Below are 17,265 nucleotides of genomic sequence, written 5' to 3' on the forward strand. Positions count from 1 at the left end.
GTATTGTTGGCAACTTACAAGCCTTCTCTAGACATGAATGAAGGTGCCATCTCAGGTCTCAATTACTCATGGAGAAGAGCAGAGGACTTAATGAAACAGGCATGAAATCGGAATTTCCTTGGTATTTCTGTGTCACTATGTTCTTCAAAAACCAAGAGCGTTGCATATCGGACTCCAGGGTCAGGGTTTGCTGCAGTTTCAATAAGAAGTGTGCTACTTATTCCCATTGAACATCTGTTGACATGCTTGTGACACATTGCTTTAAAGGGGAACACCACTCAAAAACAGTTTTTGCAGAATGAAAGAATATGTAATTTCCAACATACAGTAAATATTTTCAGTGGTTTTAAATTGAATTGCAAATAAAAGGAGACCGTTTTGCTGCACTGCTGGTTCTCATCCTTTGTAACAATGTAGCAGAAGCCACCATTCCCATAACCACAAGTTGGAGTTCTTAAAGGGATACTGTCATGGGAAAAAAAAAAATTTTCAAAATGAATCAGTTAATAGTGCTGCTCCAGCAGAATTCTGCACTGAAATCCATTTCTCAAAAGAGCAAACAGATTTTTTTATATTCAATTTTGAAATCTGACATGGGGCTAGACATTTTGTCAATTTCCCAGCTGCCCCATGTCATGTGACTTGTGCTCTGCTAAACTTCAATCACTCTTTACTGCTGTACTGCAAGTTGGAGTGATTATCACCCCCTCCCTTTTTACCCCAGCAGCCAAACAAAAGAACAATGGGAAGGTAACCAGATAGCAGCTCCCTAACACAAGATAACAGCTGCCTGCTAGATCTAAGGACAACACTCAATAGTAAAAACCCATGTCTCACTGAGACACATTCAGTTACATTGAGAAGGAAAAACAGCAGCCTGCCAGAAAGCATTACTCTCCTGAAGTGCAGGCACAAGTCACATGAGATGGGGCAGCTGGGAAATTGACAAAATGTCTAGCCCCATGTCATATTTCAAAATTGAATATAAAAAAATCTGTTTGCTTTTCTGAGAAATGAATTTCAGTGCAGAATCCTGCTGGGGCAGCACTATTAACTGATTCATTTTGAAAAAATTTTTTTTTCCCATGACAGTATCCCTTTAATGGAGGTTAGAGTTCTAAAGCAACGTACTGGCAAAAAAAAAACCCATTGTAATTAGCTCTGGTTATTTCTAATTTCTAAGCACATAAACGTAATCTTAACCTTACCGTGTTAGCTAAAAAAAGAAGTTCAGATGAGAAAAATCGCACACTATATGTATTGATCTGGACTGCAAAGCAGTTTTAAAGGCAATTCCAAGTGACACAGTTTTACACTGTGCAACAATATTATAGTACTTATGAATAATGCCAGTCAACCATGTTACCAATGAACACGTTTAGTTTCTTTTAATTTCATATAGTTTAAAAAAAAAGTTCAATTAAAAAAACAAAAGCTGAAGTGTTTTACCATTCAGGGGTTGCACAAACATGGCAGAAAAACTAAAAGTGTGTATAAGGCTGCTAGACAATGCCAAAGCGTTCTGATCTTTTCCTCTTCTTTGCCTGGAGATAAAACAAGAAAATATGTGGATTTAATATAAAGGTTAGAGACAGGAAAACTTTGGTGGATATTTTAAAATAAAACAACTGAACTGGAGCACAAAAAGCCTGTCACATCAAGAAACAAGGTTACTTTACACAGAAGTGGTTTACAAGAGTGCATGGCCTAGGTTTGATTCCACCCTCTGCAAAGAGTTTGTATGTTCACCCCGTGCTTGTGTGGGTTTCCTCTGGGTTCTCCCACACTCCAGAAACATACAGGCATGTTAACTGGCTACTGAAAAAAACTGATCATAGTGTGTATTTGTAAGTTCTTCTGGGCAGGACCTCTTTACCTCAGCTGTGTCTTTGTATGTAATCTATACATCCATTGATTGTACACCGCTTCAGAATGTCGGTACTTTATAAATATGTGTGTTTTGATAGTAATGCAACAGGGACTTAGCCCCTTGCCCAGTGGTGCTTAAACTCTGATTTGAATGGTGCATAATCTTTGTAAAGTTCTGTGGAAAATGCTATATAAAGGACAATGAGTTGTAGATTTGTATCCTGATATGCAGTCAAGGAAGAAACTGCCCTGTTCCATTAAACAAATGGGCTTTGCTACAGGTTTATTTCTTTTTTAAACGAAGTATGGCACAGAATTACTCCTTAAAATGAAAGGTGATTTAAAGTTACGTTAAAACTGTGTCGTTTAGCTAGAAATCTACATGAGCATCTACATTAACAGATTTACAGAACACATGAAATCTCCCCATAAAAGCCGCTGTTGAGAAGTTGAACAAGTTAATACACAGCTGGCAGAGAGCATTTTATGGATACTGCTTCCTGTTCTCATTTCCCTCCGCCCTTTGCAGCCCCAACTAAGGTGCCCCTTGACCCACAATAGGGACTAATTGGCCCGGCCTTCCCCCACCTGAGGCTGTTAGAAGACCCCTGGTCTCTGTGGCATGGAGTTCACACTTCTGACAGAAGCCCTTGCATTTTTGTGCAAGGTAACCACAATCCAGAGGGTCAGGGGTGCATATCTGACCCTACATTCCACAGTTTTACAACCCAATGCATGAGTTACATTAACTACACATAATCCACTTCCAGCTGGGTTTTGCTGCACATTTAAAACACCAAACTATAGATATTAATGCTGATAGGAAAATGGCATTAAAAAAAAAAAAAAAATGGCAAGAAAAAAAAACGAGCACAATGAAGGGCAGAGAATAAATTAAAGGCTGACTGCTGGCAAAGCAGCACATTGTCCTACACAGTATTCCCGCACTTACTAGGAATGGATTCTCCTGTGCTTGTGAGTTTAAGTTGTCGTTTAATACTGGAAGGTATTTACCACTTGAAGGAAATGAAATGTACAAAAACCTTCAGTAAGACTTTAAATGGGAACACTTGGGAATTCTTAAAAAAAAAAAAAAAAAAAAAAAAAGAGAAAGAAAGAAGCTAGTGATTTCACCACTTAGGTATGAGAGGCCAAACAAAAGCAGCATGTATATTACATCGGATTCATTACTGGCTCCTTCATTTTAAACCCAAAGGGATTTAACACCTTTGCTGCCAAATGGCTGTACCAAATTATTGTGGACCTGACCTAGAGACAGAACTGGCATTTTAGGCACTACAGGGGGCAATCTAATAAAGATAATCTGTTGATTTCCTACTCTGCTTACCTATATCCCCCAAACAATTTAGGTCTCTATAAAAAGATGTAAAGAAAAAGCAGGGCCAACCGGCACTCAAACGGATCCACAGGACCAGAGAGAATAAGTTTAATAAAATATTTTTATGTATACAAAGTTAGATATATATATCTGCATCTCCATCCACCCTACGCGTTTCACACCCACTTAGGGCACTTAGCTTAGCTCTGTAATTGCCAAAACTCTTTACTGAATTATACAGGATTCATCGAGGTCTGACATGGTGCCAAGAGACTGGTAAATTGCAAACGTGGTGCCAATATTCAAAAAGGATCCAGTTCTCAGCCTCAAAACTATAGGCCAGCTAGTCTGACGTCAGTGGTAGGAAAGCTTTTTGAAGGATAAGATACTGGACTTCATTGTAAATCATAATACTATGAGTTTGTGCCAGCATGGTTTAATGCATAATAGATCTTGTCAGACTAACTTAATTTCTTTTTATGAGAAGGTGAGCAGGGACCTCTAATCTGGGATGGCAGTGGAAATGATTTAGTTAGACTTTGCTAAAGCATTCAATACAGTGCCACGCAGGTGGTTACTGGTTAAATTAAAGAGCAACTCCGGCTTCCAAACCAACATTTTAAAAAGAGGCCAACATAACACAGAAACCCCTAATATCCATCACAGTTACCGGTTTCTTCAAAAAGTATGAATAAATGCCATTTTCTATGCTGAAATAAAGCTGTTTAACAGTTCATTTTTGAGATCATTTGAAATCCTGGCAGGGCAGGAGGGACTAAACACTGATGTTATAAATTGTAACAACTTCTCCACATCTTACAGACAGCATGCAGGAACTACATAATGCATTGCACTGTGATGTTCCTTTCCCTATTGAAATCACATGTGCAGGGAATTGTGGGGTTTGGAGGATGCAGGCTAAGGACAGCTGGCTGTTGATACAAAGTAACAGTAGTCAGCCAGCTCAGCAAAGTAGTCAAGAGCGCACGGGCGAACATGGCTGCCGTGAACTCAACAGGAGAGGAACTGCACGGAGGGGTCAGTAACAATTTAGGGGCATTTACCTGGGGGGGGGGTAGGTCGAGAGGGAGGAGGGATTTTAGCACCAAAGGGGTTGAATTCTCCTTTAACTGAGAGGCCACCCCTTCAGACTAGAAGAGCTTTCATTTGAAGAAACGTAGGTGGTTCTTCACAGTGAGGTTGTGGAATGCACTGCCAGGTGATTTTGTGATGGCTGATTCAGTTAATGCCTTTAAGAATGGCTTGGATGATTTCTTGGACAGACATAATATCAAAGGCTATTGTGATACTAAAAACTCTATAGTTAGTATAGGTATATATAATTTTTGTGACGGTATGGAGGGGTGTGTGTATGGATGCTGGGTTTTCATTGGTGGGGTTGAACTTGATGGACTTTGTCTTTTTTCAACCTGATTTAACTACTGTATGTAACTATAAAAGTATTTACAGGTGATTTTACATTACCCATCTGATCCCCCATGTTCCTCTCTGAGGGTGCTGCCATATTTGAGCTTCAGATGTCTGTTAGCATTAGAAACACTAACTGACAAGTTTAGAAGGGACAGTCAGGTTGGCAAAACAGTCAGGTTTAGAAACTTCAAGTAACAATTACTTACAAAAGCAGCCCTATCAGTGAAAAACGATCAACATGAGCTATAGGTAACTTTTGATGTACATAAATATTTTGAATAATAATTTTTTTTACTGTCAGTAACACTTTAACTCCAATTGGAAACCCCAACATTGTCACAGAGACAAAGTGTGGACATGCTTCTTGTATATCGCTTTATGAGGATACTTAAATCTGTAATTATACTATAACAAGGCATGTAATCACCAGGATGTGATCCATTCACAAGCACCATAAAAATAAAGATAAAGCACAATGTACAAAATAAAATATGGGCTTAAGCAATGGCAAAATATTTTGGGAGGCTTTACTTAGAAAAGGATTTGATTAACCCAGGGCCAACATTTTAGAAGACAGTTGGTTCCCTGTTTTACAGGACAAAAGATCAGTTTGTGTTTCCTTCCCAACCCAAACATGAATGTAATCTTACCTCAGTATCATCAGTGCCTGATGCAGAGCTGGTCACTATACCAAAACGTTCCTTCCTTTTCTTTAGCTTTTCATCATCTTCATTCTAGTAGGGAAAAGTGATAGTTTAGCTTAATGAAGAATGGGGTTTTAGTAGACAAGCTTGGTATACAAAGATATTTAAATATGGCTTCAAATGTTAGTTTTTAGAATCAGAATTGTTTAATGCATAAAGAAATAAAAAAGCATCACAAACTTTACAAAAGTAAGGAAAAGTTAGCTGCCATATTCCCTGGTACACATTGACCTTTCTTCTTGAAACACCAGTTACTGGCCCACAGCCTATTAACAAATAGTCATTTAAAGAAGGGCCCACAATGACTGTAGTTAAGAATTAGCATGCTGTGACTGGGAGGATGAATAATCAAATATTCAGTTAAAGCAGAATGCCATTTTCGGTGTAGATACTGCTGTAGTCTGTGCAGTCTACATAGTACATATTGTAATTGCATGGTGACTGTAGAATGAAACTGAGCATTTGAGGGAAAAAAAATATACCAGCTCCATCTTTTAAATTAAAATGATGTTGCATGGCTATAAAAGATTCTCTATAAACCAAGAACCATGTAAGCAAAGTAATGGAGCATTGATGTCTTTTTAAAACAGAGTACCTTTCTTTATCAGCCACTCTGTAGCTTGGAGTCACTAACATGTTTGTAAGATACCAAAGCAATAATGGCTCCACTCCATACCAGAGTGGGAATGTCATGCTAATGCTCAGTTCTGGAGACACCAAAGAGTCTGCTAAAGTCCCATAAATTATTGCAGATTCATGGGTATCAAACACTAACCTATCAATATGTGGAGAGCGGTGTGCAATATCACTACCATATAACACATTATGATCCCAAACGCTTTTAGGTTAAGAGCATGAATGAGACACGGATTACCTATAGTGAAAACATACAAATTCCCCCGATTGTATTTGAAAAGCAGCTTTTTGCCTCTCCTATGCACCTCCCAAGCCATACCATTATATTCAGACTAATATCAGTGTGCTTAAATAAAGTGAATAAAACTCACAAATCCATTTACAGAAATTCCTTTACAGAAAGTGAAGAAAAGGGAAGATTAGGTTGTTCAAAAAAGCGTTCTTTACAAACTCAAACATTCACTTTATAAACATGTGAAAAATGTTTCAAGATTTTGCCTCCTTTGAATCACTGAACTAAAATGTAATTGTATAATCAGTGTTTCTGAGAACAGCTGCACATCTGTGTTGCATGGAGTCCACCAACTTCTGGCACCTGTTACATTCCACAATTCTTCTGCATTTGTTGGTTTTGCCTCAAACAGCATTTTTGATGTTATCCCACAAGTTTTCCATTGGATTAAGGTCCGGAGATTGGGCTGGCCATTGTATAACGTCAATCTTTTTGGTCTGGAACCAAAATGTTGCTCATTTACTGGTGTTTTAGATGCCCAAAAGAAAGGAACTGCCAGCAAAGTTTAGATCGCACAATCCAATATTTACAAATGTGAGATTAATTATGTAAAAAAAAAAATGAAAACAGAAAAAAAATCCACTTCAGTTCATGTGTAGAGTCCATTATGACTCAAATAAATTCCATGTGAACACTTCAGAGAACACTCCTTAGTATAGTTAATAAATCAGTTACTGCAATTTATTGAAGTAATTCATTGAATATAACGTGTTTATAGTGAATAGTGCCACATATCTCATAAGCAGTTCTCAATCCACAGATACTAAAAAATGGATCTAAATAAAATGTAGCATTTAATAGCTCTATTAAAAAAAAAACATGAGGGAAAAATTAATTGGGTTAAAAACCAATTTAAAAAAAATTGTGTATCGATCTGGTATTTATTATTTAGGATACTCAATATGTGAAAACAATTATCATACTGGTCCCACCTAGATCAGACCTACAAACCCTCTGTATGAGTATCTTCCTTTACTGTGAGATTATGGGGGGCACGGGACAGGCGCTGTTATGTAGCAAAACAATATTGTGGGTATGGGTGATAGCGGATGTCATAAATTGACACCTCCTATTTTCAATTATAAAGTCAGACACAATGAGCAAAGTTTGGTGTGCCAATAAGTAGTCCCTACCACTCTGTCCTCTCAGAGACACCTACATAAATTGTGGCCTAATCCCCATCACTTTTTCCTCTGGCACCATCAAACAAATGTGTAAAAAAGCTCACTGCTTGAATAGCAAGTCTGTATTGCATAATATCCGCAATGAACCAACCCCATATCTTGCACAATAGCAAAATGTTGTTTCCACCAAACTGCCACCCTTCAACTTGTTCCCTCTACCCAACTCATCTAATTCACAAGTAAAAAGTGTTTTTTTTGATTTTTTTTTAGTACCTAATGTGCGTTTTGCCCACGAGGGCTTTGTTAATGGACACACACACACACAAACTGACCATTTTTTTTCTGCTTTTGTTTTTCCACATATTTAGCACAATCCAATATATAAATATTGGATTGTGCTAAACTAAACTCTTGAGGCTGTTCCTTTCTTTTTGGGCATCTAAAAAAATTATTTGGCAACGGTGATGTTTTAGGAGGTGCTGATAAACATTGTGTACTATACCGTTTACTGGTGTGTTTGGGGTCACAGTCTTCGGCAAAAGGCAACATGAGTATTTTGATGTATTGAAACCGATCCATGATCCCTGGTATGTCTAGGCCCAACTTCATAGTATGAGAAACATCCCCATATCATAATGCTTGCACCAAAATGCTTAACTGTCTTCAAACTGTACTGTGGCTTGAAGTCAGTGTTTGGGGGTCGTCTGACAAACGGTCTGCGGCAGCTAGACCCAAAAAGAACAATCTTGTTTTCATAAGTCCACACAATGTTGCACCATTTCTCTTTAGGCCAGTGAATGTGTTCTTTGGCATATTGCAAGCTCTTCAGCACGTCTTTTTTCAACAATGGGACTTTACGGGGACTTCTTGCTGATAGCTTGGCTTCACATGGGTGTCTTCTAATTGTAACAGTATCACAGGTAACTTTAGACATTTGATCTTCCTGGAGCTGATCACTGGCAGAGTCTTTGCCATTTTGGTTATTCATCTTTCCATTCAAATGGTAGTTTTCTGTTTTCTTCCACGTCTTTCAGGTTTTGTTTGCCATATTAAAGCATTTGAGATCATTTTAGCTGAGCAGCCTATTTTTTTCACTTCTTTGTTTTCCCCTCTCCAATCAACATTTTAATCAAAGTACGCTGTTCTTCTGAACAATGTCTGGAACAACCCATTTTACTTATATTTTTAGAGAGAAAAGCACTATACCCAGCATGCATAACATTTGCCGACTTCTTTCCTTAAATAAGGGCCGTAAATGACACCTGTTTTTTCACAGAATGAATGACTGCAGTAATTGAACTCACTGCTATAATTTGGAACAAGCTATTATTTGGAACAAGCCTTAAGGATTCAGTTACACAGAATCAGAAAACCAACAGACCCAAAAGTCATGACATGCATGCTGCCATTACTCTACTACACCTACTTGTGAATTATTTGATATGTAGAAATATAATTTCTACCAAAAACAGTGATTGATCAGGTTAGTGATGTTGGACTGCTATTATTCTGAACACAACTGTAGGTTCTTGGTATAAATCAGAAAAAAATAAAGCCAATTAAAAGGAACAATAATGCATAGGGCAAACAAATTACATACTGTTTCTGTCTGTGTATAGGTCATATCAGTTTGCATCAACAATGTGTTTGTCCAAAAAGCCACTCTATGAACTACTACATATCCCATTCAAACACCATCCCATGTGGCTTTTGGTGCCATGTACACTTGCTGTAGAGACCCCAGTTACCCTGAGGCTTTGGACCAACTGTATGCAATTTCATTCTCAGATTTTAATCCCTTAAAAAAAAAAAGAAAAAAAAGACTCTCAGGCTCTAAGGGGATAAATTATGCCTGTACTTGCCCAGTGAATTAATAAAACCAAAAGGGACATAATACAAGTATTACTGGTGCAAAATATTCAACACATTGAATGGAAATACGTGGGTTAATTCATAGCAAAAACTGCCAGCAGAGAAATTGCCAACACTGGAACGGTGGTCCCTTTTGCGCTGCCCTGGGCAAGCACATGTGCAGTATATAATTCTTCACACTTTACTATACTGAACTGGCCAGGGCACCACATTGAAACATTTGAACATAGACAAAGAAGGCAAAGAGCCCTCAGCTGTTACCCTGTTTTTTTGTTTTTAAAGAGAAGAGGAGTGCTGACCTGAGGTCCAAGGTTAGCAATTATATTCATTAGAGGGTGCCTAAGAAATTGGCCTTTCTTTGTTATTTGAAGTCTGTGAGATGTGTGTGTGTGTACCACCTGATTTCTGTCCCTGTAAATTTGTCAGTATAGTTAAATTAATTTTAAACACTTCATCTGCATGGATGTTGTGGCCATCGAGTTTGTACAATTTCAGAGAATTATTTCCTGCTATTGACTTACTGCTAACTCTCTTTAGAGTGTTTTTAAAAGACCACAGATACAACACAAAAAGAAAGCAAAATGTCACATTCCACATTTTATTACGAAACCTTCATGTATTGAACTATACATAGCAAAAAAATTATTAGAAAAAAACCCCACAGACAAGTATCCAAGTAACGTTAATTGTTAAAACAGAACGGGGTCCTGTAAAAAGTTCCCATTTATTCCTGCTTAGCTTCTTTAACAGAAAAGCAGAACCAAAATAAAATCAAGTCAAAATATGCTATGCAGAATAAATATTTAGGGGGACTTACCACAAGAATCAGCTATGTGAGCCCTATAGAATCAGCTATTGCATAAAAAGCCAAAGTTAAATACTCTCATTAATAACTATTTTAAAGTTGCAAAATCCCCTAAAGAAACGTTTTCAGGAGAAACAGTTATCCCTTGGTTAGAAGCATGAGAGATGTAAAAAAAAAAAAAAAGTCCAGAAACTTTGAGAAACCAGCTTTGAGCATCAACAAAGCTGAATAAGCTGACAAGCAATGATTCTTATTCAGAGTTGTCATTGTAAGAAGGGTTAAAAGAAGGATATGCTCATCATGTTTGTGTTATATTTCATGTGCATGACTGCACCTCTCATAAGCCACCCCTCCGCCCCTAGTAAGCGCTCCTAACTGCTACACTAAATCAACTCTTCAGAAAGATCTAGCCCACTTGACCTCTGGGCCAGCAGGGGTCACAAGGAGGCACACTTACAATGCTCCTCACTCCTTCTTTAGCCTTGTACTGACAGCTTTTGATTCATGGGCTGCTGAAGCCCATTTGAGCTAAATTACCCCTATGCAAAAGCCAGCAGGCCAAGCATTAATCAAATCCCTCCCCCCTGCTTGTTTTTGCCCTCAGGCCATGCTCAAGTGCACCCACGGGCACCATACAGCTGCTGGGGACAGTGACCTCCTCGCTAAAGTGTCAGCTGGCTTTTTTTTTTTTTTTTTTTTTTTTTTTTTTTGAGTGCCTATTTTCCCCTTCTTCCATTGCCCATGATAGTTGATTTTCATGCAAATGCATGAGTCCCCTGACTGCCAAGAATATGATTTGTTCCCTACAAAACTTTACAAGGGTTTGAGAGAAGGAAATCCACAAGCTCATTCGGCTGAAATGAGGAAGCAAAATAAAAGCAGACTCCTCCGCCTTAAAGGAACAGTAACACCAAAAAATGTAAGTGTTTTAAAGTAATGAAAATATCATGTAGTGCTGCCCTGCACTGGTAAAACTGATCTGTTTGCTTCAGAAACACTACTATAGTTCATATAAACAAGCTGCTGTGGAGCAATGGCGGAAAATGAAAAACGGCTAAATGGCACAGGTTTTACTGATGGATAACAGATAACACCACTAGACAGAGAGTTTATCTACTATCTGCTGTGTAACCGGAGCCTTTTCTCCTTTGAATGGCTGCCCCCATTGCTACACAGCAGCTAATTTATATAAACAATAGTAGTGTTTCTGAAGCAAACACAGCAGTTTTACCAGTGCAGGGCAACACTGCATTATATTTTCGTTACTTTAAAACACTTTTTTGACGTTACGGTTCCTTTAACAACCTCTCTTTTACCAGGAGAAACTATGTATATTTAAATCACTGCAACCCTGAGCATTCTGAACCCTAACAAATATGCAGAAAGTAGATAAGCGTGTTTAAATACATTTATATACTTCAAATGCTCATAGGAACAAAAAAAAAAGACAAAAATGCCAGAAAACATCTCAAGCTCAATGCACTGCATTCACATGAAGAACACAATAACTGAACACACATACATAATGAAGTCATTTCCGGTCAGGTGAGTGTCATGGCGATATAAGAAAGAATGAAAATAATATATATGTATATATATGTCACTAATGACCATACCTGGGTGGATCATGATCTTACAAAGATGAGAAACAAATTGGCACATAGGGGCTATCTATCAGAAACTCTTGATACTAAGGTAATGAAGGCCAAACGGAATGCAGGGAAGGCTAGACAGCGGGTGGATAATAGAGACAAATGTTTAACCTTTGTGGGGCAATATCATTCTCGGAGTGAAGGTTTCAGACAGATTCTATGTAGACATTGGCACCTGTTAAAAGATGCATATCCGACAGTAATTGAATTTAAACAACCACCCATGATGCCCTTTAAAAAAGGTTCCACTATAGGGAGGCGGTTGGTACGCACTGATATGCGGCCACAACCAAGACACTATACATTCCTGGGTCCTCCCAGGGATGGTATGTTCTGTTGTAAAGGTTGTGCACAGTGTCGCTTTGTACTTACAGGTGACACGTTCTGTAGTCCAGTAACCAATAGGAGTTACAATATCAGGGGACATCACTCTTGCGACACGAGTTATGTTGTATATATGTTGGCATGTCCATGTAACCTAATCTATATTGGTGAAACCATTCAGAAGATCAGAGATAGATTTTCCCAATACAGAGCTACAGTTAATACGGGGAACTCTGTACTACCAGTCTCAAAACATTGTCTGGAAAAGGGCCATAGTGCAGAAGATCTCAGGTTTAGGGTGATACAACATGTTCCACAACCAAGGAGAGGGGGGGGGACAGAATATTGTTGTTAAAAAGGTCGGAGGTGTATGCTGTATAGATAATATTCTGTATCCTGTATAATGCTAATGAATGTTCATTATATGCATAAATTCAGGTATCATAGATCGAGTATAGCCAACAATCAATATGGCGTTTTACACTTCAGTGGGTGGATACATGTGTGTGCTCGCTTCTGTGACGCATCAAAGTCTGGTTCCGCTATTTCAATTGTAACGATAGACTTCTGGGTCTCTTACTGACTCTATGCAATATCTCTCTCTCTCTCATAAAAATAAAAGTACCATACTCAACAGGCTCAGTTAGAGTAACTGATTTTAAAGGGGAACTCCGGCTTCCAAACCAAAATTTGATAGAGGCCCACATAGCACAGAAACCCCTAATATAACCTTTACCAGTTTCTTTAAAAAGTATGAATAAATGCCATTTTCAATGCCGAAATAAAGCTGTTTTAACAGTTCTTCTCTTTCTGCATCATTTGACATCCAGTCAGGGAAGGAGGGACTAAACACTGATGTTACAAATTGTAACAACTTCTCCACAGCATATAGACAGCATGCAGGAACTACATAACCCACAATTGATAGCACTGTCAAGTTTCATAACTCATTGAAATCATGTGTGCAGGGTATTGTGGGGTTTCACGGATGCAGGCTAAGGACAGATGGCTGTTGATACAAAGTAACAGTAGTCAGCCAGCTCCACAAAGTAGTCAGACACATCAGCAGGTGAGCAGGGGGCTAGGCTTAGGGAACTGTTCCAAACCATTAAAAATCATCAAAAGTCTGCATATTTAACTGATGTATATTGCAAAGTTGCTTGAAATTATGTTTACTTTTCAAAAGGCTTATGTTATGTTTGTGTGGAGTTCCCCCTTTAATAAACAATCAAAAGAAATTTCGATCACATCAACGGCTTAATCAAAATGATACCCATTCACAAAGATTCATTCTGAACTGCTCTAATTTCAACAAGAGTTATTTTCTATAGCGAGTCCCAAAACCTTGTTGATCTAAACAAGACTCAGATCTCCATTCAGCAAGACCCTGAAATTCTAATGTATCATGCTGTATAAATCTGTATTGCCATTGGTGTTTTGTTTCATTGTTCTTTTTACCATGCTATGGAGCTGGTCCTTTATTGCTTTAGAAAAGGTACACATAAGCAAAAGGTGTACTGCATTTAAATGCTTAACAGGTGCAGGGATTTGCCATTCAAATTCACTAGTCAATACTGCTCTCAAAATATATCAATGTCACCCAGCCCTTTTTTTTTGGTGATTTAATCCATCCCTTTGCAATGCATCACAAAGGCTGCTATGTAGGCAGAAGAGGAACATTCTTTTAACTTATAAACATTCCCAGCATCTACTACGCACAATTTGCACTCAAACCTGCCTTAACACAAAAGGTTTATATACTTCCAGTATCTGATGCTGGACTGAGGGCTGAGATAATTTTGCAGGTGGAGGACCAAAGGCACATGTTGGCCTACTGAAGATGACTGAATTCTAATGGTAGAATCATACAGTACTTTTGACTGTTTGCTAAAGAAGTAAGTATTGATAGAACTATTTGAATCAAACTAGGTGAGAAGGGTTCATGTGTGCAAAAAAGCTCCTAAAGGTTGACTGACTGCTTAAAAATTAAAGTGATTCACCTTTAAATTAACGTTTAGGATGTTATAGAATGGTCTGTTCTAAACTTTTTAATTGGTCCACTTTTTTTTTATAGCTTTTTACTTATCTGCGATCCTATCAGCTTTCAAATGGGGGGGGGGGAGAGAGAGGTCATCGACCCCATCTAAAAGCAAATGCTCAGTTAAGGCTACAAATGTATTTTATTGTTCCTTTTTATCGCTCTTATTTATATTCAGGCCTCTGCTATTCATAGTTCAGTCTCTTCAAATCAATGCATGGTTGCTTGGGTAATTTGGACCCTACCAACCAGAAGGCTGAAATAACAAACTTGAGAGCTGCTGAATAAAGCACTAAATAATTCAAAAACTAATTGCAAATTGTCTCAGAATATCACTTTGTACGTCATACTAAAAGTTAGCTTAAAAGTGAAAAACAACCCCTTTAAGAACTCAAAAGTTGTGTGGGTGAATATCAACCCAATGGGCCCAGGGCTTAAAGTAATAATAGGCAGCAAGAGTGGGGGGGATGTAATGGAAAATGACAACCAGGTTCGTTAATGAGTCAGTGTTAAGAACTCTCTGTTTTAGTTTTACATTAATGGCTTATTTATCAAAAATGTAATTTGTGAGTTTTTTTTCTACTTCAAATGAACTCTATTTAAAAAAAAAACTTGTATGTTTGCTTATTTATGAAAAAAATCTAAATTTAAAAACTGGATTGAATGCAATCTTTAAAAAAAACTTACTTTTGAATTTTTATTACCCTTTTTTGAGTTTAAGGGACTAGTGGGTTCATTGCATCCCTATCCAAAAGAGTGGATGTCAATGAAAGAAAAAGTAATTTTGCCTGCTTATGGGATCCACTGAAGTCCTTCAATGCAAACTGCATGTTCTCCTCTGCTCATCTATGATAGGCCTGAATGGTATAGGTCTCATTGGGTCACACTACTACTCTGCATTGCTGATATATGTAGAAAACCAATAAGAGAGCAGATCCCCCTGGTGAAGTTTTCTTTCAGCAAGGACACCATTCACCCATAACTCCCAACTGTCCCGTTTTGAGCTGGACAGTTCCGATTTTGACAGCTCAACCCACAGTCCTGCATTTGTACTGAAGTGTCCCGACAACTGTAATAACATAAAATCCACAGAAATGTGTTCAAACTTTCATAACCTGCCAAATTTTCTAAAATGAACATGGTAATTAGGGTTGGGGGGACACAAAAGTGGGTGTGGTCAAAACATTTCAACACACTACATGCGGCAAATCTTTTGCTCCCTCTTTCTATATCCAAAATGTTAGAAAGTATGCATTCACCATAAAGACAACTTAAACAATAAACCAGGGTAGGGATAAACAAAAGAATAAAGTCTACAAATATTTATGCTCTTCCTGAAAACTATAAAAAAAACTCTGGAAAAAAAATTCAACTGATGTATTTTTTCCCCCCAAACACCATGAGGTATTCATTCTTGAAATGGAACACCACCCCATCCAATACATTATAATTATAGACCACTTTTAAAGGAGAAGGAAAGTCTTCTTTCACTTGGGGGTGCCAAATGTTAGGCACCACCAAGTGATTGTATATACTTACCTGAAACCCGGGGCCGGTGCTCCTATCAGCAGAAAACTGCACCAGCCCTAGTTAAAGCCAAACTTTAACTAATAATTTGGCTACTTCTTTCTACTGCGCATGCGTCTGCCCTGGGAAATTTGAAGAAAGAAGAAGCCGGAAGAGGATCGCTCCATGATGCTCACTGGAAGAACCCTGGGCTGGTGCAGATTTCTGCTGATAGGAGCTCTGGGCCAATTCTGGCATGATTCAGTTTTTCTTTTAAACATGCATTTAGTCCATCGCCACTGACTAAATACTTTTACAATACCACATATAAAGTGCATTTCTTGGGGGGGGGGGGGGGGGCTTGCATAAAAACACAGACAGTTGTTACATTTCACAGGAGTGCACAAAAAGCATAAAAACAGTTTCTCCAGTGGCGTAACTAGTTGTTACTGGGCCCCATAGCAAATTCAATTTAGGGCCCCAAAATATTTATAAGTTGGCCTATTTTACCAAGATATATTAAAATTGCTAATTAATTAGGGTCTCACTGGGCCCCCTACACTCCTGGGCCCCCCTGCAACCGCAGGGTCTGCTTCCTCTATAGTTACGCCCCTGAGTTTCTCTGTATATTTTAAGGAAGTGTACACCTACAAATGAAAAGACTCGCTTTGTTTTACAGGCACCAAATAAACATGGATGCTTAAAGGCTTTTTGTTGGTGGAGCTATAATTCATGCCTTTTAAATTGGCTATTACCTGTCTAAACTCTATAAAGGAACACTATCTCCATTAAAGAACTACAGTTCAAAAAGAATTCAGCTAGAAATGCTACACCTTGTGTCTTGAACTTTTGTACCAGTCCACCACAGCCCCTTAGAAAAAGATCTGTTTTCCAAATATGCCCTCAGTAGCTCCCCTGGATTTATGGGCAAGCACTGGGCCAAACACGTGTTTCACCTCCTGGCTTTATCAAGGCAAAATCTGATTTTGCCTTGATAAAGCCAGGAGGCGAAACACGTGTTGGCACACTTTTCAACGCTCTAAATTATTTTTTTTGTTGAGCGATTGCTTGATTTTATACTACTACTTTATACTTGGAATTATTCCAAGTTTTTTAAGACCGCAATGTTTCTGCTTTCTCTTAACTTCTATACTGCAATCAAATGGCACTGTGGGATTTGTAGTTTTTTAGGGAAGATTAGAAAAAATCAAAGAGCTAGCAAGGTAATCTTGAGACTACAGTCCCCAGTGACCTACTATCTCCCACTTGTGGGGTCCCAGAATTTAGAAAAATTTTAGCCACTTCTATTACTCTCATTTTCCATCCTTTTCTTCAATGCTGGTCCTTGTGTGGACATATTGATACGACTTTTTTAATTAACCTTTTCACTTTCAAACACCTATTAGCCTAGGCTGAGGTGTGCAAACCAATTACAATCTACCATTTTAGTGGGGGTTTCTCCCCGTTTTTTATTAATTTTTGTTCAGCAAGTGTTTTGTAATGAATTCTGTCACTTTTCTTAATTAAATTGTGGTAATTCTGTTTTAATTAATTTATTACCCGGATCTGTGCAGGCACTTTTGTTATTTCAATTTATTTTGTTATTTTAATCATGAATTTAGAATAATATCTACACTAGCACTTTAATTAAATTAAATCGTTTAAGTAATTTA

General features: G+C 38.1%; 1 protein-coding gene across 4 annotated transcripts in view; it reads right to left on the reverse strand.

Moving 5' to 3' along the window:
- Window positions 1–1,373: 1,373 nt before the first annotated feature.
- The window catches only part of sarnp.S (SAP domain containing ribonucleoprotein S homeolog), a 45,599-nt gene continuing 29,707 nt past the window's right edge, over window positions 1,374–17,265 (reverse strand). For all 4 annotated transcript variants that reach the window (NM_001097951.1, XM_018247922.2, XM_018247921.2 and 1 more), the window contains 2 exons: window positions 5,290–5,373; window positions 1,374–1,544 (listed from right to left, as the gene is read on the reverse strand). In NM_001097951.1, coding sequence (NP_001091420.1) covers window positions 1,503–1,544; window positions 5,290–5,373 — 126 coding nt within the window. In that variant the 3' untranslated portion in view covers window positions 1,374–1,502. The remainder of the gene's footprint in view (window positions 1,545–5,289; window positions 5,374–17,265) is intronic.

Source organism: Xenopus laevis, chromosome 2S (assembly GCF_017654675.1).
Source record: "Xenopus laevis strain J_2021 chromosome 2S, Xenopus_laevis_v10.1, whole genome shotgun sequence".
Lineage (NCBI taxonomy): Eukaryota > Metazoa > Chordata > Amphibia > Anura > Pipidae > Xenopus > Xenopus laevis.